Source organism: Scyliorhinus torazame, chromosome 30, assembly GCF_047496885.1.
Source record: "Scyliorhinus torazame isolate Kashiwa2021f chromosome 30, sScyTor2.1, whole genome shotgun sequence".
Classification (NCBI taxonomy): domain Eukaryota; kingdom Metazoa; phylum Chordata; class Chondrichthyes; order Carcharhiniformes; family Scyliorhinidae; genus Scyliorhinus; species Scyliorhinus torazame.
The window spans coordinates 2,589,195-2,610,645 of NC_092736.1; the positions used below are offsets into that span (position 1 = coordinate 2,589,195).

General features: G+C 52.0%; 1 protein-coding gene and 2 non-coding genes across 3 annotated transcripts; all 3 read right to left on the reverse strand.

The window, feature by feature from the left end:
* Positions 1-68: 68 nt before the first annotated feature.
* LOC140404314 (peptidyl-prolyl cis-trans isomerase B-like) lies at positions 69-17,382 on the reverse strand. Its single transcript, XM_072492679.1, is given in 6 exon segments — positions 69-375; positions 11,453-11,637; positions 12,345-12,438; positions 12,664-12,777; positions 17,237-17,280; positions 17,283-17,382. Coding segments are annotated over 6 exon segments (645 nt in total). The 5' UTR covers positions 17,368-17,382; the 3' UTR covers positions 69-252.
* LOC140404515 (small nucleolar RNA SNORA79) lies at positions 12,100-12,242 on the reverse strand. The gene has a single exon (XR_011938523.1). It is a non-coding gene; the product is annotated as a small nucleolar RNA SNORA79 (small nucleolar RNA).
* LOC140404514 (small nucleolar RNA SNORA79) lies at positions 12,495-12,637 on the reverse strand. The gene has a single exon (XR_011938522.1). It is a non-coding gene; the product is annotated as a small nucleolar RNA SNORA79 (small nucleolar RNA).
* Positions 17,383-21,451: the final 4,069 nt, after the last annotated feature.

Consider the following 21,451-nt stretch of genomic DNA (forward strand, 5'->3'; position numbering starts at 1 on the left):
CTCGCACTGCCTTCCTGTGCACCCCCTCTCCCACAGGCTGCAATTTACATACAGAACATTACACTGACCACTAGAAAATCCATGTTTATTGTTGCTGTGTACATATTTTACAAAGCTGGTAAGAACCAGATTCTGGAATGTTCCGGTATCTACACAGCCAGGAAGCCCAGGACCAGGATAAGATTAAACTGGAATCTTCCTCGCTGAGGTTGGAAGCAAGAAGGCTGCACCTGGCTGCCTTTCGCAGGCAGCTCACTCTTTGGCAATGGCATATGGCTTCTCCACCACGATCTTGCCACAATCTGCAATGACCACATCTTTCAATGGTTTATCCCGGTTGTCCGTCTTCGAACTCTCAACTAGTCTTACAACATCCTGTAACCAGAAAAATAAACATTAAATTCTGAAACCCACACAAGGAAACGTATTCAACAAGACCTCCCCGCTTCCTTACTGGTTTGTCCATAGCTATTACCTCGATTGTTCCAACACCCACCTCCTTGCTGGGCTTCCATAAATGGGCAGCACGTTGGTTAACACTGCTGCCTCAGCGCCAGGGTTCCGGGTTAACACTGCTGTCTCACAGCGCCAGGGACCCGGGTTAACACTGCTGTCTCAGTGCCAGGGACCCGGGTTAACACTGCTGTCTCACACTGCCAGGGACCCGGGTTAACACTGCTGTCTCACAGTGCCAAGGACACGGGTTAACACTGCTGTCTCACAGCGCCAGGGACCCGGGTTAACACTGCTGTCTCACAGCTCCAGGGACCCGGGTTAACACTGCTGTCTCACAGCGCCAGGGACCCGGGTTAACACTGCTGCCTCAGTGCCAGGTGCAGCCACCTGGGTTTGCCACTTCCCGACTTAAAATGGAGATCTGCAAAGAATGCAGGAAAATTCAGTCAAGCCAGGAAAAACAAGCAGGTGCAATGCAAAGTTTCCTGTGTATGAGAACTTGCAGAAACCCAGACAGCACTGAAACCAACAGCCATCTACATATTGATGAGCGATCCCCGCGAACAATTGGAAACATTTAAGGTAAATAAGGCCAAGCCAGACTCCTCGGCGTCATCAAAACAAAGGAAGGCCAACGGACACTTAGGGACTGCCCAGCGATCAGCTCCAGTTTTGGAGAAATCGATCCAAGTGATCTAACGTAGTCCAATCACTTGGAACAAGATATGGGGCCCGCCCCGAAGCCCCTGGGGACTATAAAGTAGAGTCCCCAAGTTCAATTCATCCTTCTTGGCAGGGTCTCTCAGCAGCTCGAAACAACCCTTGACCGTGACCTGCCTAGCAGCTGCACCAACCAAGTAAGTCTCCAGTCAACGCACGCTACGAGATAGGCGCTCCTAGCTACCGGTCTATACCAGCTTTGAAGCCTGCAGACTCCGAATCGAACAAAAGGCCATTTGTTCCCCTGACCTGGTGGGCCAGTTCCAGCTAAGTATAGGCCTCTTAGTGTTAGAGATAGTCTAGTAAGTAGAGTTTTATGCATGAGTAGTGATTGACTGTGTATAATAAATGTGTTTTGATTTGAAGCTTACTAACTGGTGTATTGAGTTATTGATCAGCACTTGAACTTGAACCTCATGGTGGTATCATAAAGATACCTGGCGACTCTAGGGCAAAGGTTATAGAAACAGAGCAAATTAAGTAAAGACACAATGGGCAACATTTAAGAGCCAACCAAAAGTTAGCAACACAGGGACCCGGGTTAACACTGCTCCTCAGTGCCAGGGTCCCGGGTTAACACTGCTGTCTCAGTGCCAGGGTCCCGGGTTAACACTGCTGCCTCACAGCGCCAGGGACCCGGGTTAACACTGCTGTCTCACAGCGCCAGGGATTCGGGTTAACACTGCTGCCTCACTGCGCCAGGGACCCGGGTTAACACTGCTGTCTCACCGCGCCAGGGACCCGGGTTAACACTGCTGTCTCACAGCGCCAGGGATTCGGGTTAACACTGCTGCCTCACTGCGCCAGGGACCCGGGTTAACACTGCTGTCTCACCGCGCCAGGGACCCGGGTTAACACTGCTGCCTCAGTTCCAGGGACCCGGGTTAACACTGCTGTCTCACAGCGCCAGGGACCCGGGTTAACACTGCTGTCTCACTGCGCCAGGGACCCGGGTTAACACTGCTGTCTCACTGCGCCAGGGACCCGGGTTAACACTGCTGTCTCACCGTGCCAGGGACCCGGATTAACATTGCTGTCGCAGTGCCAGGGACCCGGGTTAACACTGCTGTCGCAGTGCCAGGGACCCGGGTTAACATGGATACCTCAGAGCGCCAGGGACCCAGGTTGGCACTGCTGCCTCACAGAGCCAGGGACCCGGGTTTAATTCTGGCTTTGGGTGACTGTGGATTTGGCACATTCTCCATGTCTGCGTGGGTTTCCTCCCACAGTCTAAGTATGTGCAGGGTAGGTGGGTTGGCCACCTCGATGGGGATGCCATGTGCCAATCTGAAAGTAGTTTTGATTATTTTGCCATTTACACTCACTCTGGACAGACTCTCTACTATTTACTGTAACCATCAGCCTGTGTCATCTCCGTCCTCTACCCTATCCCAGAACCTTTTTGCGATCTTTCACCACCTTCCAATCCCTTTCAATTGAATAAAATCCATCATGTACGACCATCCTTCAGTTTGAAGTCATGTTTGACTCTTCTAGTGTTATTTTCAGCCTCTCAGGACTTCCCCAAGATGGAGGTGCTCAACATATTGGCTGGAGTAAAGGGCAGTGCCCCATTGCGCATCCAATTCCGTAACCTCTTCCCACTTTCCCCATATCCTTTCAGCGCCTTTCTAATTCCTTCCCAAAAACAATGTTCTGGCCTCAACTACCTGCTGTGGCGATGAATTCCACAGGCCGCCCACTCTCTGGGTGAAGAAAGTTCTCCTCGTCTCTGCCCTAAATGATCTACCCCGTATCCTCAGACTGTCACCCCGGGTTCTGGACACACCCACCATCAGGAACATCCTTCCTGCATCCACCCTGTCCAGTCCGGTTAGAATTTTACAGGTTTCTATGAGATTCCCCCTCATTCTTCTGAACTCCAGCGAATACTGGAATATGGATGCTAGTTTAGCACAGTGGGCTAAACAGTTGGCTTGCAAAGCAGAACAATGCCAGCAGCATGGGTTCAATTCCCGTACCAGCCTCCCCGAACAGGCGCCGGAATGTGGCGACTAGGGGCTTTTCACAGTAACTTCATTGAAGCCTACTTGTGACAATAAGCTATTATCATACAATCCTAACCGATTCAATCATGCCTCACACATCAGTCCCGCTATCCTAGTAACGAGACTGTGAACCTTCTCTCCACTCCCTCTAGAGCAAGAACATCCTTCCTCAGATAAGGAGACCAAAACTGTGCACAATACTCCAGGTGCGGCCTCACTAAGACATCCTTGCTCCTCTACTTGAATTCTCACTATGAAGGCCAATGGAGCATTTGCCCTTTTTTTTAACCTCCTGCTGTATCTGCATGCTTACCTTCAGGTGACTGGTGTACGAGGACACCCAGGTCTCGTTGCACATTTCCTTCTCTCAGTCTATAGCCACAGATAATAATCTGCCATCTTGGTTTATCCAAAGATAGCAAACCCCATTTATTCAAATTATACTGCATCTGCCATTCATTTGCACACTCACTCAACTTGTCCAAATCATAGAACATAACAGCGCAGTACAGGCCCTTCGGCCCTCGATGTTGCGCCGACCTGTGAAACCACTCTAAGGCCCATCTACACTATTCCCTTATCGTCCATATGTCTAGCCAATGACCATTTGAATGCCCTTAGTGTTGGCGAGTCCACTACTGTTGCAGGCAGGGCATTCCACGCCCTTACTACTCTCTGAGTAAAGAACCTACCTCTGACACCTGTCCTATATCTATCTCCCCTCAATTTAAAGCTATGTCCCCTCGTGCTAGACATCACCATCCGAGGAAAAAGGCTCTCACTGTCCATCCTATCTAATCCGCTGATCATCTTGTATGCCTAATTAAGTCACCTCTTAACCTTCTCTCTAACGAAAACAGCCTCAAGTCCCTCAGCCTTCCCACATAAGATCTTCCCTCCATACCAGGCAACATTGTGGTAAATCTCCTCTGCACCCTTTCCAATGCTTCCACATCCTCTAATGCGACCAGAATTGCACGCAATACTCCAAATGCGGCCGCACCAGAGTTTTGTACAGCTGCAACATGACCTCATGGCTCCGAAACTCAATCCCTCTACCAATAAAAGCTAACACACCGTACGCCTTCTTAACAACCCTCTCAACCTGGGTGGCACCTTTCAGGGATCTATGTACATGGACACCGAGATCTCGCTGCTCATCCACACTACCAAGAATCTTACCATTAGCCCAGTACTCTGTCTTCCTGTTATTCCTCCCAAAATGAATCACCTCACACTTTTCTGCATTAAACTCCATTTGCCACCTCTCAGCCCAGCGCTGCAGCTTATCTATGTCCCTCTGTAACTTGTAACATCCTTCCGCACTGTCCACAACTCCACCGACTCATGTCATCTGCAAATTTACTTACCCATCCTCCAGGTCATTTATAAAAATGACAAACAGCAGTGGCCCCAAAACAGATCCTTGTGGTACACCACTAGTAACTGGACTCCAATCTGAACATTTCCCATCAACCACCACCCTTTGTCTTCTTCCAGCTAGCCAAATTCTGATCCAAACTGCTAAATCACCCTGAATCCCATGCCTCCGTATTGTATTTTGGATTGGATTTGTTTATTGTCACGTGTACCGAGGTACAGTGAAAAGTATTTTTCTGCGAGCAGCTCAACAGATCATTACGTAAATGGGACAAAAAGGGAATAAAAGAAAATACATAATAGGGCAACACAAGGTACACAATGTAACTACATAAGCACTGGCATCGGATGAAGCATACAGGGTGTAGTGTTAATGAAGTCAGTCCATAAGAGGGTCATTTAGGAGTCTGGTAACAGTGTGGAAGAAGCTGTTTTTGAGTCTGTTCGTGCGTGTTCTCAGACTTCTGTATCTCCTGCCCAATGGAAGAAGTTGGAAGAGTGTAAGCCTTTCCCCAGGCAGCGGGAGGTGTAGATGGAGTCAATGGATGGGAGGCAGGTTCGTGTGATGGACTGGGCAGTGTTCACGACTCTGAAGTTTCTTGCGGTCCTGGGCCGAGCAGTTGCCATACTAGGCTGTGATGCAGCCCGATAGGATGCTTTCTATGGTATTTTCTGCAGTAGCCTACCGTGGGGAACCTTATCAAACGCTTTACTGAAATCCATATACACCACATCAACTGCTTTACCCTCATCCACCTGTTTGGTCACCTTCTCAAAGAACTCAATAAGATTTGTGAGGCACGACCTACCCTTCACAAAACCGTGTTGACTATCTCTAATCAAATTATTCCTTTCCAGATGATTATACATCTTATTTCTTATAAACCTTTCCAAGATTTTGCCCACAACAGAAGGAAGGCTCACTGGTCTATAGTTACCGGGGTTGTCTCTACTCCCCTTCTTGAACAAGGGGACAACATTTGCTATCCTCCAGTCTTCTGGCACTATTCATGTGGACAAAGATGACTTAAAGATCAAAGCCAAAGGCTCAGCAATCTCCTCCCTAACTTCCCAGAGAATCCTAGGATAAATCCCATCCGGCCCAAGTGACTTATCTATTTTCACACTTTCCAGAATTGCTAACACCTCCTCCTTATGAACCTCAAGCCCTTCTAGTCTAGTAGCCTGAATCTCAATATTCTCCTCGACAATGTTGTCTTTTCCCTGTGTGAAAACTGACGAAAAATATTCATTTAGCACCTCTCCTATCTCCTCGGACTCCATGCACAACTTCCCACGACTGTCCTTGACTGGCCCTACTCTTACCCTGGTCATTCTTTTATTCCTGACATATCTATAGAAAGCTTTAGGGTTATCCTTGATCCTACCTGCCAAAGACTTCTCATGTCCCCTCCTGGCTCTTCTTATCCCTCTCTTTAGGACCTTCCTAGCTAACTTGTAACTCTCGAGGGCCCTAACTGAACCTTCATGTCTCATCTTTACATAAGCCTCCTTCTTCCTCTTGACAAGTGTTTCGACTGCTTTAGTAAACCACGGTTCCCTTGCTCAACCACTTCCTCCCTGCCTGACAGGTACATACTTATCAAGGACACGGAGTGGCTGTTCCTTGAACAAGCTCCACATTTCCACTGTGCCCATCCCCTGCAGTTTTCCTCTCCATCCGATGCATCCTAAGTCTTGCCTCATCGCATCATAATTGCCTTTACCCAGATATAACTCTTGCCCTGCGGTATATACCTATCCCTTTCCATCACTAAAGTAAACGTAATCGAATTGTGGTCACTATCACCAAAATGCTCACCTACCTCCAAATCGAACACCTGCCCTGGTTCATTACCCAGTACCAAATCCAATATGGCCTTGCCTCTCGTTGGCCTATCTACATACTGTGTCAGGAAACCCTCCTGCACACACTGGACAAAAACGGACCTAAAGTACTCAAACTATAGCGGTTCCAGTCAATATTTGGAAAGTTAAAGACCCCCATAACAACTACCCTGTTGTTTTCGCTCCTATCCAGAATCATCTTTGCAATCCTTTCCTCTACATCTCTGGAACTTTTCGGAGGCCTATAGAAAACCCCAAACAGGGTGACCTCTCCTTTGTTGTTTCTAACCTCAGCCCATACTACCTCAGCAGACGAGTCCTTATCAAACATCCTTTCTGCCACCGCAATACTGTCCTTGACTAACAATGTCACCCCTCCCCCTATTTTACCACCTTCCCTGAGCTTACTGAAATATCTAAACCCCGGTACCTGCAACAACCATTCCTGTCCCTGCTCTATCCATGTCTCCGAAATGGCTACAACATCGAAGTCCCAGGTACCAACCCATGCCGCAAGTTCATCCACCTTATTCCGGATGCTCCTGGCATTGAAGAAGACACACTTTAAACCACCTTCCTGCCTACCGGTACACTCCTGTAACTTTGAAACCGTACTCATGACCTCACTACTCTCAACCTCCTGTATACTGGAGCTACAATTCAGTTTCCCAAGCCCTTGCTGAACTAGTTTAAACCCTCCCGAAGAGCATTAGCAAATTTCCCCCCCAGGATATTGGTACCCCTCTGGTCCAGGTGTAGACCATCCCATTTTTAGAGGTTCCACCGACCCCAGAATGAGCCCCAATTATCCAGAAATCTGAAACCCTCCCTCCTGCACCATCCCTGTAGCCACGTGTTCAACTCCTCTCTCTCCCTATTCCTCGTCTCGCTATCACGTGGCACGGGTAACAACCCAGAGATAATAACTCTGTCCTAGATCTAAGTTTCCACCTTAGCTCCCTGAATTCCTGCCTTACATCCCTATCCCTACCTATGTCGTTGGTACCTATGTGGACCACGACTTGGGGCTGCTCCCCCTCTCCCTTAAGGGTCCCGAAAACACGACCCGAGACATCACGGACCCTGGCACCTGGGAGGCAACACACCAACAGCGAGTCTCTCTCGTTCCCACTGAATCTCCTATCTACCCCCCTAACTATGGAGTCTCCAATGACTAATGCTCTACTCCTCTCGCCCCTTCCCTTCTGAGCAACAGCGACAGACTGTGCCAGAGTCCTGTACCCCATGGCATCTCTGCATCCTCCTCACAGCTCACCCTCCCATCCAGCTGTGTCACCTGCAAACCTGGAGATATATTTTGTTCCCTCATCTAAATTAGATCCCTGCGGTCCCCCGGTAGTCACTGTCTGCCATTTGGAAAAATACCCGTTTATTCCTACTCTTTGTTACCTATCTGCCAATCAGTTTTCTATCCATCTCAAAACACTACCACAAATCCCATACATTTTAATTTTACACACTAATCTCTCGTATGGGACATTCTTGAAAGCCTTCAAAAAGTCCAAATAAACCACAACCACTGGCTTCCCCTCATCAACTCTACTAGTTACATCAAAGAACAAAGAAATGTACAGCACAGGAACAGGCCTTTCGGCCCTCCCAAGCCCGTGCCGATCATGCTGCCCGACTAAACTACAATCTTCTACACTTCCTGGGTCCGTATCCCTCTATTCCCATCCTATTCATGTATTTGTCAAGATGCCCCTTAAATGTCACTATCGTCCCTGCTTCCACCACCTCCTCCGGTAGCGAGTTCCAGGCACCCACTACCCTGTGTGTAAAAAACTTGCCTCGTACATCTACTCTAAACCTTGCCCCTCTCACCTTAAACCTATGCCCCCTAGTAATTGACCCCTCTACCCTGGGGAAAAGCCTCTGACTATCCACTCTGTCTATGCCCCTCATAATTTTGTAGACCTCTATCAGGTCACCCCTCAACCTCCGTCGTTCCAGTTAGAACAAACCGAGTTTATTCAACCGCTCCTCATAGCTAATGCCCTCCATACCAGGCAACATTCTGGTAAATCTCTTCTGCACCCTCTCTAAAGCATCCACATCCTTCTGGTAATGTGGTGACCAGAATTGAACACTATACTCCAAGTGTGGCCTAACTAAGGTTCTATACAGCTGCAACATGACTTGCCAATTCTTATACTCAATGCCACGGCCAATGAAGGCAAGCATGCCGTATGCCTTCTTGACTACCTTCTCCACCTGTGTTGCCCCTTTCAGTGACCTGTGCTCCTGTACTCCTAGATCTCTCTGACTTTCAATACTCTTGAGGGTTCTACCATTCACTGGATATTCCCTACCTGCATTAGACCTTCCAAAATCACATTTGTCCGGATTAAGCTCCATCTGCCATCTCTCTGCCCAAGTCTCCAAACAATCTAAATCCTGCTGTATCCTCCGACAGTCCTCATCGCTATCCGCAATTCCATCAACCTTTGTGTCGTCTGCAAACTTACTAATCAGACCAGTTACATTTTCCTCCAAATCATTTATATATACTACAAAGAGCAAAGGTCCCAGCACTGATCCCTGCGGACCACCACTGGTCACAGCCCTCCAATTAGAAAAGCATCCTTCCATTGCTACTCTCTGCCTTTAATGACCTAGCCAGTTCTGAATCCACCTTGCCAGCTCACCCCTGATCCCATGTGACTTCACCTTTTGTACTAGTCTACCATGAGGGACCTTGTCAAAGGCCTTACTGAAGTCCATATAGACAACATCCACTGCCCTACCTGCATCAATCATCTTTGTGACGTCCTCGAAAAACTCTTATCAAGATAGTGAGACACGACCTCCCCTTCACAAAACCATGCTGCCTCTCACTAATACGTCCATTTGCTTCCAAATGGGAGTAGATCCTGTCTCAAAGAATTCTCTCCAGTAATTTCCCTACAACTGAAGTAAGGCTCACCACCTGTAGTTCCCGGGATTATCCTTGCTACCCTTCTTAAACAGAGGAACAACATTGGCTATTCTCCAGTCCTCCGGGACATCCCCTGAAGACAGTGAGGATCCAAAGATTTCTGTCAAGGCCTCAGCAATTTCCTCTCCAGCCTCCTTCAGTATTCTGGGGTAGATCCCATCAGGCCCTGGGGACTTATCTACCGTAATATATTTTAAGACACCCAACACCTCGTCTTTTTGGATCTCAATGTGACCCAGGCTATCTACACACCTTTCTCCAGACTCAACATCTACCAATTCCTTCTCTTTGGTGAATACTGATGCAAAGTATTCATTTAGTACCTCGCCCATTTCCTCTGGCTCCACACATAGATTCCCCTGCCTATCCTTCAGTGGGCCAACCCTTTCCCTGGCTACCCTCTTGCTTTTTATGTACGTGTAAAAAGCCTTGGGATTTTCCTTAACCCTATTTGCCAATGAGTTTTCGTGACCCCTTCTAGCCCTCCTGACTCCTTGCTTAAGTTCCTTCCTACTTTCCTTATATTCCACACAGGCTTCGTCTGTTCCCAGCCTTTTAGCCCTGACAAATGCCTCCTTTTTCTTTTTGACGAGGCCTACAATATCTCTCGCTATCCAAGATTCCCGAAAATTGCCGCATTTATCCTTCTTCCTCACAGGAACATGCCGGTCCTGAACTCCTTTCAGCTGACACTTGAAAGCCTCCCACATGTCAGATGTTGATTTGCCCTCAAACATCCGCCCCCGATCTAGGTTCTTCAGTTCCTGCCTAATATTGTTATAATTAGCCTTCCCCCAATTTAGCGCATTCATCCTAGGACCACTCTTATCCTTGTCCACCAGCACTTTAAAACTTACTGAATTGTGGTCATTGTTCCCGAAATGCTCCCCTACTGAAACTTCTACCACCTGGCCGGGCTCCTCGAAAAATTCCAGTAGATTTGTCAAGCATGAGTCACAAAAAGTGCAGAGGATACTGGAAGTCTGCAGAGGGATTTGGATAGTTTAAGTGAATGGGCTAGGGTCTGGCAGATGGAATACAATGTTATCCATTTTGGTAGGAATAACAGCAAAAGGAATTATTTAAATGATAAAATATTAAAACATGCTGCTGTGCAGAGAGACCTGGGTGTGCTAGTGCAAGAGTTGCAAAAAGTTAGTTTACAGGTGATTAAGGCAAATGTAGTTTTGTCCTTCATTGCTAGAGGGATGGATTTTAAGACTAGGGAGGTTGTGCTGCAATTGTATAAGGTGTTAGTGAGGCCACACCTGGAGTATAGTGTTCAGTTTTCGTCTCCTTGCCTGAGAAAGGACGTACTGGCACTGGAGGGTGTGCAGAGGAGATTCACTAGGTTAATCCCAGAGCTGAAGGGGTTGGATTACGAGGAGAGGTTGAGTAGATTGGGACTGTACTCGTTGGAATTTACAAGGATGCAGGGATCTTATTGAAACATAGAAAATTATGAAGGGGATAGGATAGATGCAGGGGGTTTGTTTCCACTGGCGGGTGAAAGCTGAACTAAGGGGCATAGCCTCAAAATAAGGGGAAGTAGATTTAGGACTGAGTTGAGGAGGAACTTCTTCACCCAAAGGGTTGTGAATCTATGGAATTTCCTGCCCAGTGAAGCAGTTGAGGCTCCTTCATTAAATGTTTTCAAGATAAAGATAGGTAGTTTTTTGAAGAATAAAGGGATTAAGGTTATGGTGTGCGGGCCAGAAAGTGGAGCTGAGTCCACAAAAGATCAGCCATGATCTCATTGAATGGCGGAGCAGGCTCGAGGGGCCAGATGGCCCACTCCTGCTCCTAGTTCTTATGTTATGATTTCCCCTTCATAACTCCATGCTGACTCGGTCCGATCCTGCCACTGTTTTCCAAGTGCTCCGCTATAAACCTTTTGAGAATAGAATCTAGAATTTTCTCCAATATCGACATCAGGCTGACTGGTCTATAGTTCCCCGTTTTCTCTCTATCTCCCTTTTTAAATAGTGACAATCTGGTGTGTGTGACTGCTGCTTCCAATTTCATTTGGAGCGTTAAATACATATGGGGTGAGCAGTCAGGAATAGGAGAGAATCCTTACTAATCCTTCGATGACTTTTCCGAATACAACGTGCTTCCCATCGAGCCAGGGAGTTACGTTGGTGGTGATGAAGAACTGGGAACCGTTAGTGTCTTTGCCGGCGTTAGCCATACTGACCCACCCCGCGCCGTAGTGTTTCAGCTTGAAGTTTTCATCAGGAAATCGGTCACCATAGATGCTCTTTCCTAGGGAGGGAGAGAGAGAGAATTAGTCTCAATCAAAACAGTCTGAATGTTTGCATCAGTCCACAGAAACAGGCACCAATACCGGGAACAGGATAATTAGCAGTGCCCCTATATCTGCGTGGGTTTCCTCCCACAGTCCAAAGATGTGTTGGTTAGATAGATTCGTCATGATCAATGGGAGGGGTTACAGAGATAGGGCGAGTGTTCTTTTAGGGGGTAGATGCAAACTCAATGGGCCAAATGGCCTCCTTCTGCAGTGTCGGGATTCTATATAGTGTAATGGGTATCACATTTGTCTCGAGTACAAAAGGTCCCATGTTCAAAACCAGGCAGAAACATTATTCTAAAAACAACGTGCTCATCTCAGTCTGAGAGAAAAGTTCCACAACTCTAAACATTTAATTCTTCCCACCGTCAGAAGGGCTGAAATTTCAAGACACCCTGATCGAACCCAGAACAAACGTGTGTCTGACTCCGCAAAATTCGGAACGCAGATGGACAATTCCGGCTGTCCCAGTGCGTCCCGAGTGAAGACAATCATCTTTAATCTCCGATAACACAAAATCCTGAAGCCAGAACTTGGGCAGCAGGAGGAACTGTCATCGAGTAGCAAACGCAGGAGCACAGTGCACTCACCGGCACCCTCTAACATCCCCACACATACACCTCCACCCACTCCCCCAGACAGGAGAAACGGTCACACTCACCACCAGTGCCATCTCCGCGGGTGAAGTCCCCTCCCTGGATCATAAAGTCTTTGATGACCCGGTGGAATTTACTATTTTTGTAACCAAATCCTTTCTGCAGAGAAATCAGGACAGATTAACCAGGGGGTAACGGCAGCCTATGAGCGTGTTACCTGTCTGATTCCGCAAAATTCGGAACGCAGATGGACAATTCCGGCTGTCCCAGTGCGCTCCGAGTGAAGAAAATCATCTTTAATCTCCGATAACATAAAATCCTGATGCCAGAACTTGGGCAGCAGGAGGAACTGTCATCGTGTAGCAAACTAAAGTAAATACTTACATCCCCCGTCGCTAAAGCAACAAAGTTTTCAACCGTCTTCGGAACAGTCTTCCCAAAAAGTCCAAATACGACACGGCCTACATCCTCGTCGCCAATTTTAAGATCAAAATACACCTAGAGGCGGGAAATCAGATAGGAGTCAGTTCGCTCGCACCCACAACAAGCATCAGAACTGCCAAGTATCTCAACTGAACGGTGAAATATACGCCTTACATCTAAACGAGTGACCTGCTCACTTTAAACTGCGGGGAGCTCATTTCACTAGAGTTAGGGGCAACCAGGGGAGAAACTGTTTCTACTTTCAAATGCACTGCTGAGTTGTGATCAGAGAGCAGGCGTAGAGTCTCTGTGTGGTGAGTCTGTTCACTCTCCAACACTTGCCAAATCACCCCGATAAGAATCCAGTACCTGGCACACTCCACAAGACAACCAGGGAAACAATAAGATTCATTTGGGGAAAGTAATAATGCTCCATAGCTTCACTGTACAGTAAACACTGCCCTCTTATCAAAATCTGGAGGTCAAAGCAGGTGGCTGGACGGCAGCGACCAGGGTGGATTTTAGGGAATGACCATAGAACCCTCACCCATCTAACAAAACTGTAGCCAAATTCAACAGATTCAATCATTCAGCCCCTTTTAATTGTGCAAGGAGTTACAATTTGCTATCAGAGGTTAGCTCTGCTGCCTCATGGTGCCAGGGACCCAGGTTCAAATCCAGCCTCAGTTGTCTGCACATTCTCCGTGTCTGCGTCGGTTCGCTCGGGGTGCTCCAGTTTCCTCCCTCAGGTCAATGGTATACAGGTTCGGTGTATTGGCCATGACCAATGTATGGGGGTTATGAGGATAGGGAGACAGTAGTTTTGGAGGGTCAGTACAGGCCCGATGGCCTGAATTGCCCCCTCCTGCACGGCAGGGATTCTAATTGCCCAAAGCTCCAGTTACTGTGCTGTAAGACTCCAGGTTATATTAACTACTCCAGCACCACATTCAGAATGTACTCTTTATTTTACATCTTCGCTCAACATTCTTCCAACAAAAATGAATCACCACATTTTTCCGCTCTGAATTCCTCAATTTCACATCCATGAATGTCCCTTTGATGTCCAAGAGGTCTGATTCTTCCCCCCCCCACACCACACGTGTCCCCAACCTCCTCCCCCACTCAGCATCCCCCTCCCCTCCCACCTCCTCTATCCTCCCCACACTTCGCCCTCCCCCCACCCCGCCCTCTCCTCCTCCACTCACCCGCCCCCCTCCATCCCTCCACCACACCCCTCCGCTCCACCCCTCCTCTCTCTCTCTCCACCCCTCCTCTCTCTCTCCCCCCCTCCTCCTCTCTCTCCCCCCCCCTCTCTCTCTCTCTCTCTCCCCCCCCCCCTCGCTCTCTCCCCCCTTCACTCCTCCCCCTCCTCTCTCTCTCCCCCTCTCTCTCTCTCTCCCCCCTCTCTCTCTCTCTCCCCCCTCTCTCTCTCTCTCCCCCCCTCTCTCTCTCTCTCCCCCCCCTCCTCTCTCTCTCCCCCTCCTCTCTCTCTCCTCCCCCCTCCTCTCTCTCTCTCCTCCCCCCTCCTCTCTCTCTCTCCTCCCCCCTCCTCCTCCCTCCTCCCCCCTCTCTCCTCCTCTCTCTCTCCTCCCCCTCCCCTCTCTCTCCTCCCCCTCCCCTCTCTCTCCTCCTCTCTCCCCCTCCCCTCTCTCCTCTCCCCCCCTCCCCTCTCTCTCCTCTCCCCCCCTCCCCTCTCCCCCCCTCCCCTCTCCCCCTCCCTCCCCCTCTCCTCCCCCTCCCCTCTCTCCTCCCCCCTCCCCTCTCTCTCCCCCCCCCTCCCCTCTCTCTCCTCCCCCCTCCCCTCTCTCCCCTCCCCCCCCTCTCTCCCTCCCCCCTCTCTCCCTCCCCCTCTCTCCCTCCCCCCCCTCCCCCCCTCCACCCCCCCTCCCCCCCATCCCTCACCTCTCTCCTCATCCTCCCCCCCCTCTCTCCTCACCTCCCCCCCTCCTCTCTCTCCTCCCCCTCCTCCTCTCTCTCCCCTCCTCTCTCTCTCTCTCCCCTCCCCCTCCTCTCTCTCCCTCTCTCCTCCCCCCCCTCCCCTCTCCTCCCTCCCCCCTCCTCTCTCTCTCTCTCCCTCCCCCCCTCCCCTCTCTCTCCTCCCCCCCTCCCCTCTCTCTCCTCCCCCCTCCCCTCTCTCTCCTCCCCCCCCTCCCCCTCTCTCTCCTCTTCCCCCCCCCCTCTCTCTCCTCCTCTCTCTCTCTCACCCCTCCTCCTCTCTCTCCCCTCCCCTCCTCTCTCTCCTCCCCCCCCTCCTCTCTCCTCCCCCCTCCTCTCTCCTCCCCCCCTCCTCTCTCCCTCCCCCCTCCTCTCTCCCCTCCCCCCTCCTCTCTCCCCTCCCTCTCTCTCTCCCCACCCCCCTCCTCTCCCTCCCCCCCTCCTCTCACTCCCCTCCCCCCCTCTCTCTCCTCCCCCTCCCCCCCCTCCTCCCTCACTCCCCTCCCCCCTCCTCCTCTCTCCCTCCCCCCTCCCTCTCTCTCCCCTCCCCCCTCCTCCTCCTCCCCCCCCTCTCCTCTCACCCTCCCCCCCCTCCTCCTCTCTCTCCCCTCCCCCTCCTCCTCTCTCTCCCCTCCCCCCTCCTCCTCTCTCTCCCCTCCACCCTCCTCCTCTCTCCCCTCCTCTCTCCCCCCCCTCCTCTCTCTCCCCTCCCCCCCTCACTCTCTCCCCTCCCCCTCCTCTCTCTCTCCCCTCCCCCTCCTCTCTCTCTCCCCTCCCCCCTCCTCTCTCTCTCCCCCTCCCCCCTCCTCTCTCTCTCCCCTCCCCCCCTCCTCTCTCTCTCCCCTCCCCCCTCCTCTCTCTCCCTCCCCCCCTCTCCCTCCCCCCCTCCTCTCTCCCTCCCCCCTCCTCTCTCTCCCCTCCCCCCTCCTCTCTCTCTCCCCTCCCCCTCTCTCCCCCCTCCCCTCTCTCTCTCCCCCCTCCTCTCTCTCCCCCCTCCTCTCTCTCCCCCTCCTCCTCTCCCTCCCTCTCTCCCCCTCCTCTCTCCTCTCCCTCCCCCTCCTCTCTCTCTCCCCTCCCCTCTCTCTCTCTCCTCTCTCTCTCCCCCCTCCTCCTCTCTCTCTCCCTCCCCTCCCCCCCTCCCTCCTCTCTCTCCCCTCCCCCCCCCTCCTCTCTCTCTCTCCCCCCCTCCTCTCTCTCCCCCCCTCCTCTCTCTCTCCCCTCCCCCCTCCTCCTCTCTCTCCCCTCCCCCTCCCTCTCTCCTCCCCCCTCCTCTCGTCCCTCCTCTCCTCCCCCCCTCCCCCTCCTCCCCTCCCCCCCTCTCTCTCCCCTCCCCCCTCCTCTCTCCCCCCCTCCTCCCTCTCTCCCCTCCCCTCCCCCCCTCCTCTCTCTCCCCTCCTCTCTCTCCCCTCCCCCCTCCTCTCTCTCCCCTCCCCCCCTCCTCCTCCTCTCTCCCCTCCCCCCCTCCTCCTCTCTCTCCCCTCCCCCCCCTCCTCTCTCTCTCTCCCCCCTCCTCTCTCTCTCCCCCTCCTCTCTCTCTCCCCCCCTCCTCCTCTCTCTCTCTCCCCTTCCCCCCCTCCCTCCTCTCTCTCCCCTCCCCCCCCCTCCTCTCTCTCTCTCCCCCTCCTCTCTCTCCCCCTCCTCTCTCTCTCCCCTCCCCCTCCTCCTCTCTCTCCCCTCCCCCTCCTCTCTCTCCTCCCCCCTCCTCTCTCCCCTCCTCTCTCTCCCCTCCCCCCTCTCTCTCCCCTCCCCCCTCCTCTCTCCCCCCTCCTCCCTCTCTCCCCTCCCTCCCCCCCTCCTCTCTCTCCCCTCCTCTCTCTCCCCTCCCCCTCCTCTCTCTCCCTCCCCCCCTCCTCCTCTCTCTCCCCTCCCCCCCTCCTCCTCTCTCTCCCCCTCCCCCCCTCCTCTCTCTCCCCTCCCCCCCTCCTCCCTCTCCCCTCCCCCCCTCCTCCTCTCTCTCCCCCTCCCCCCTCCTCCTCTCTCTCCCCTCCCCCCCTCACTCCTCTCTCTCCCCTCCCCCCTCCTCCTCTCTCCCCTCCTCTCTCTCCCCACCCCCCCTCCTCTCTCTCTCTCTCCTCCCCCCTCCTCTCTCTCCCCTCCTCTCTCTCCCCTCCCCCCTCCTCTCTCTCTCCCCTCCCCCCTCCTCTCTCTCTCCCCTCCCCCCCTCCTCTCTCTCTCTCCCCTCCCCCCCTCCTCTCTCTCTCCCCTCCCCCCTCCTCTCTCTCTCCCCTCCCCCCTCCTCTCTCTCTCCCCCCCTCCTCTCTCTCCCCTCACCCCCTCCTCTCTCTCTCCCCTCCCCCCTCCTCTCTCTCCCCTCCCCCTCCTCTCTCTCTCCCCTCCCCCCTCCTCTCCCCTCCCCCCCTCCTCTCTCTCTCCCCTCCCCCCTCCTCTCCCCTCCCCCCTCCTCTCCCCTCCCCCCCTCCTCTCTCTCTCCCCCCCCCCCTCCTCCTCCTCTCTCTCTCTCCCCCCTCCTCTCTCTCTCTCCCCTCCCCCCCTCCTCCTCTCTCTCTCTCCCCCCTCCTCTCTCTCTCCCCTCCCCCCCTCCTCTCTCTCTCTCTCTCCCCTTCCCCCTCTCTCTCTCCTCCCCCTCCCCAACTACCTTGACGGTCACTTTGGGCCCTTTCTTCTTTTCCTCAGCCGCGAGGCCCCAGGCAGCAGCAGGAGGGTGAAGCCGGCGGTCAGCAGCGCGGCGGCGAGGAGCAGCTTCATCTTCCAGGTGGCGCGGAGCATCCGGGCACCTGGGGGCGGGGTCGGCGATCATCCGGGCACCTGAGGGCGGGGATCATCCGGGCACCTGGGGGCGGAGTCGGCCCGGGGGGCGGGGATCATCCGGGCACCTGGGGGCGGAGCCGGCCCGGGGGCGGGGATCATCCGGGCACCTGGGGGCGGAGCCGGCCCGGGGGGCGGGGATCATCCGGGCACCTGGGGCGGGGCCGGAACTGGAGGCGGGGCTCCTCTGGGCAACTAGGGGCGGGGCCGAGCAGGTTGCGCACGTTGCGACCTGGGAAGGAGGCACGATTCCTCACAACAAGCCAGGCAGCCTCAATCGGAGCCCGGGGCAGCGGCACCAACACCCACCACCAATATAATACGAACTTTGTGCACCAGCAGCGACTCTCCACATCAGCGGCGCATCGCGGCCGAATCCAGTTGTTGATGATGAGTGATTCACCCCCCGTTTTGCAATGGTACACTCGGAGCCCAGCTACACGCATGCGCCCTGCTTGGTATAGTCCATCTTGCCGGGAGGGGAACAAGAATCTTCGCACACACACAAATATTCAGGAATCGGCCGGGCATTTAGCAGGAAATGGGACAGAACTGAACCACTTTCAAAAAATCAGATCTTACCACTTCCCGCTCAGTCACTGCGCCTCCCTCCGAGGTTCAGCGGAGAGTCCGAGATGAGCGCAGATCCCCCGCCCTCGGTGGTACATCCGGAACCTGCCACGTCAGACAGCAGCACGTGTCCGTCCACCATTGGCCGAGCGCGGGTGACAGGCAGGCCGGGCCGACCAATAGAAACCCTCCCTCCATGAGACCCTAAGACACAGGAGCAGAATTAGGCCACTCGGCCCATCGAGTCTGCTCCGCCATTCTATCATGGCTGATATTCTCACCCCCATTCTCCCCATAACCCTGATCCCCGTATTGATCAAGAACCTATCTATCTCGGTCTTAAAGACACTCAGTGATTTAGCCTCCACAGCTTCTGCGGCAAAGAGTTCCAGAGATTCACCACCCTCTGGCTGAAAAAACTCCTCTTCATCTCCTTCTAAACTCCAGCGAGTACAGACCCAGAGTCCTCAACCGCTCCTCATACGACAAGCTCTTCATTCCAGGGACCATCCTTGTGAATCTCCTCTGGACCCTTTCCCAGGCCCCAGCACATCCTTCCTTAGACACGGGGCCCAAAACGGCTCACAATACTCCAAATGGGGTCTGACCAGAGCCTCCTACAGCCTCAGAAGTACATCCCTGGTCTTACAATATACAATGCAGAAGGAGCCCATTCGGCCCATCGGGTCTGCACCAAGCCACTTGAGCCCTCACTGCCACCCTATCCCTGTAACCCAATAACCCCACCCAACCTTTTTTGGACACTAAGGGCAATTTATCATGTCCAATCCACCCAACCTGCACGTCTTTGGACTGTGGGAGGAAACTGGAGCACCCGGAGGAAACCCACGCACACATGGGGAGAACGTGCAGACTCCGCACAGACAGAGACGCAGCGGGGAATCGAACCTGGAGCTGTGAAGCCACAGTTCTATCCATTTGTGCTACCGTGCTGCCCTTTGACATGAATGCTAACATTGCATTTGCCTTCTTAACTACCGACTGAACCTACATGTTAACCTTAATAGAATCGTGAACAAGGACTCCCAAGTCCCTTTGTGCTCTGATTTCTGAAGCATTTCCCCATTTAGAAAATAGTCTATGCCTAGATTCCTCCTTCCAAAGTGCATAACCTCACCCTTTTCCACATTGTATTTAATTTGCCACTTCACTGCTCACTCTCCTAGCCTGTCCAAGTCCTTCTGCAGCCCCCTTGCTTCCTCAATACTACCTGTCCCTGTACAGATCTTTGTATCATCTGCAGACTTAGCAACAGTGCCTTCAGTACCTTCTTCCAGATCATTAATGTATATTGTAAAAAGTTGTGGTCCCAGCACCGACCCCTGAGGCACATCACTAGTCACCGGCTGCCGTCCTGAAAAAGACCCTTTAACCCCACTCTTTGCCTTCTGCCAGTCAGCCAATCCTCTATACAGGCCAGGATCTTACCCTTAACGCCATGAGCTCTTAACTTATTTAACAGTCTCCTAGTGGCACCTTGTCTTCTGGAAATCTAAATAAATCACCTCCACTGATTCTCCTTTGTCTAACTTCCTTGTTACTTCCTCAAAGAATTCAACACATTTGTCAGACACGACCTCCCTTTGACAAAGCCGTGCTGACTCAGTCCTATTTTACCATGCACTTCCAAGTGCTTTGCGATCTCATCTTTAATAGCAGACTCTAAAATCTTACCAATGACCGAAGTCAGGCTAACCGGCCTATAATTTCCCATCTTCTGCCTCCCTCCCTTCTTAAACAATGGTGTTACATTAGCCACTTTCCAGTCCTCTGGGGCCCTTCCTGCCTCCAGTGATTCCTGAAAGATCATCACTAATGCCTCCACAATTTCCTCAGCTAGCTTTTTTAGGACCCTGGGGTGTAGTCCATCCGGTCCAGGTGACTTATCCACCTTCAGACCTTTCAGTTTCCCCAGAACCTTCTCCTTAGTAACGGGCACTGCATTCACCTCTGCCCCCTGGTTCTCCTGGAGCTCTGGCATCCCACTGGTGTCTTCCTCCGTGACGACTGCCCTGGTTCTCCTGGAGCTCTGGCATCCCACTGGTGTCTTCCTCCGTGACGACTGATGCAAAATAACTATTCACTTCCTCTGCCATTTCTTTGTTTCCTATTATTACTTCTCCAGCCACATTTTCCAGTGGTCCAATGTCTATTTTTGCCTCTCTCTTACCTTTTATATATTGAAAAAACTCTTCCTATCTTCCTTTGTATTACGAGCTAGCTTGCACTCGTACTTCATCTTCTCCCCCCTTATTGCTTTTTTAGTTGTCCTCTGCTCGCTTTTAAAGGCTTCCCAATCCTCTGGTTTTCCACTAATCCTCACCACTTTGTATGCTTTTTCTTTAGCCTTTATGCTGTCCTTGACATCCCTCGTCAGCCGTGGATGCCGTGTCCTCCCCTTAGCATGTTTCCTCCTCCTTGGCATGAATTTCTGTTGTGCCTCCCTAATAACCCCCCAAAACACCTTCCATTGCTGTTCCACTGTCTTCCCGGCTCGGCTCCTTTTCCACTCAACTCTGGCCAGCTCCTCCCTCATGTCTTTGTAGTTACTCTTATTTAATTGTAATACCATTACAGGGGCTGTTTAACACAGGGCTAAATCGCTGGCTTTGAAAGCAGACCTAGGCAGGCGAGCAGCACGGTTCAATTCCCGTAACAGCCTCCCCGAACAGGTGCCGGAATGTGGCGACTAGGGGCTTTTCACAGTAACTTCATTTGAAGCCTACTTGTGGCAATAAGCCATTTTCATTTAATTTTTTCATTACATCTGATTGCAGCTTCTCCCTCTGAAACTGCAGGGTAAATTCTATCATATTGTGGTCACTGCTCCCTAAGGGTTCCTTCACCTTCAGTTCCCTAATCAAGTCTGCCTAATTACACACCACCAAATCCAGAATTGCCTGTTCCCTAGCAGGCTCTGTCACAAGCTGCTCCAAAAACCCATCTCTTAGACATTCCACAAATTCCATTTCTTGGGACCCATTACCAACCTGATTTTCCCAGTCCACCTGCATATTGATGTCCCCCATGATTATTGTAATCTTGCCTTTTTTACAGCCTTTTCTATCTCCTGATTTATTTTCTGCCCCACATCCTGACTACTGCTAGGGGGCCTGTACATAACTCCCATCAGGGTCTTTTTACCTTTGCGATCCTTAACTCTTCCCACAGAGATTCTATGCCTTTGGATCCTATATCGCTCCTTTCTAACGATTTAACTTAATTCCTTACCATAAATGGAACCCTGCCCCCTTTACCCACCTGCCTGTCCTTTCAATATGACATATATCCTTGGATATTTAGATCCCAGCGCTGATCCCCTTGCAGCCACGTCTCTGTGATGCCCACAACATCGTACCGGCGAATTTCAATGTGCGCAACAAGCTCATTTACCTTGTTCCGTATAATGCGCGCATTTAGGTACAACACCCTCAATTCTGCATTGGCCACCTCC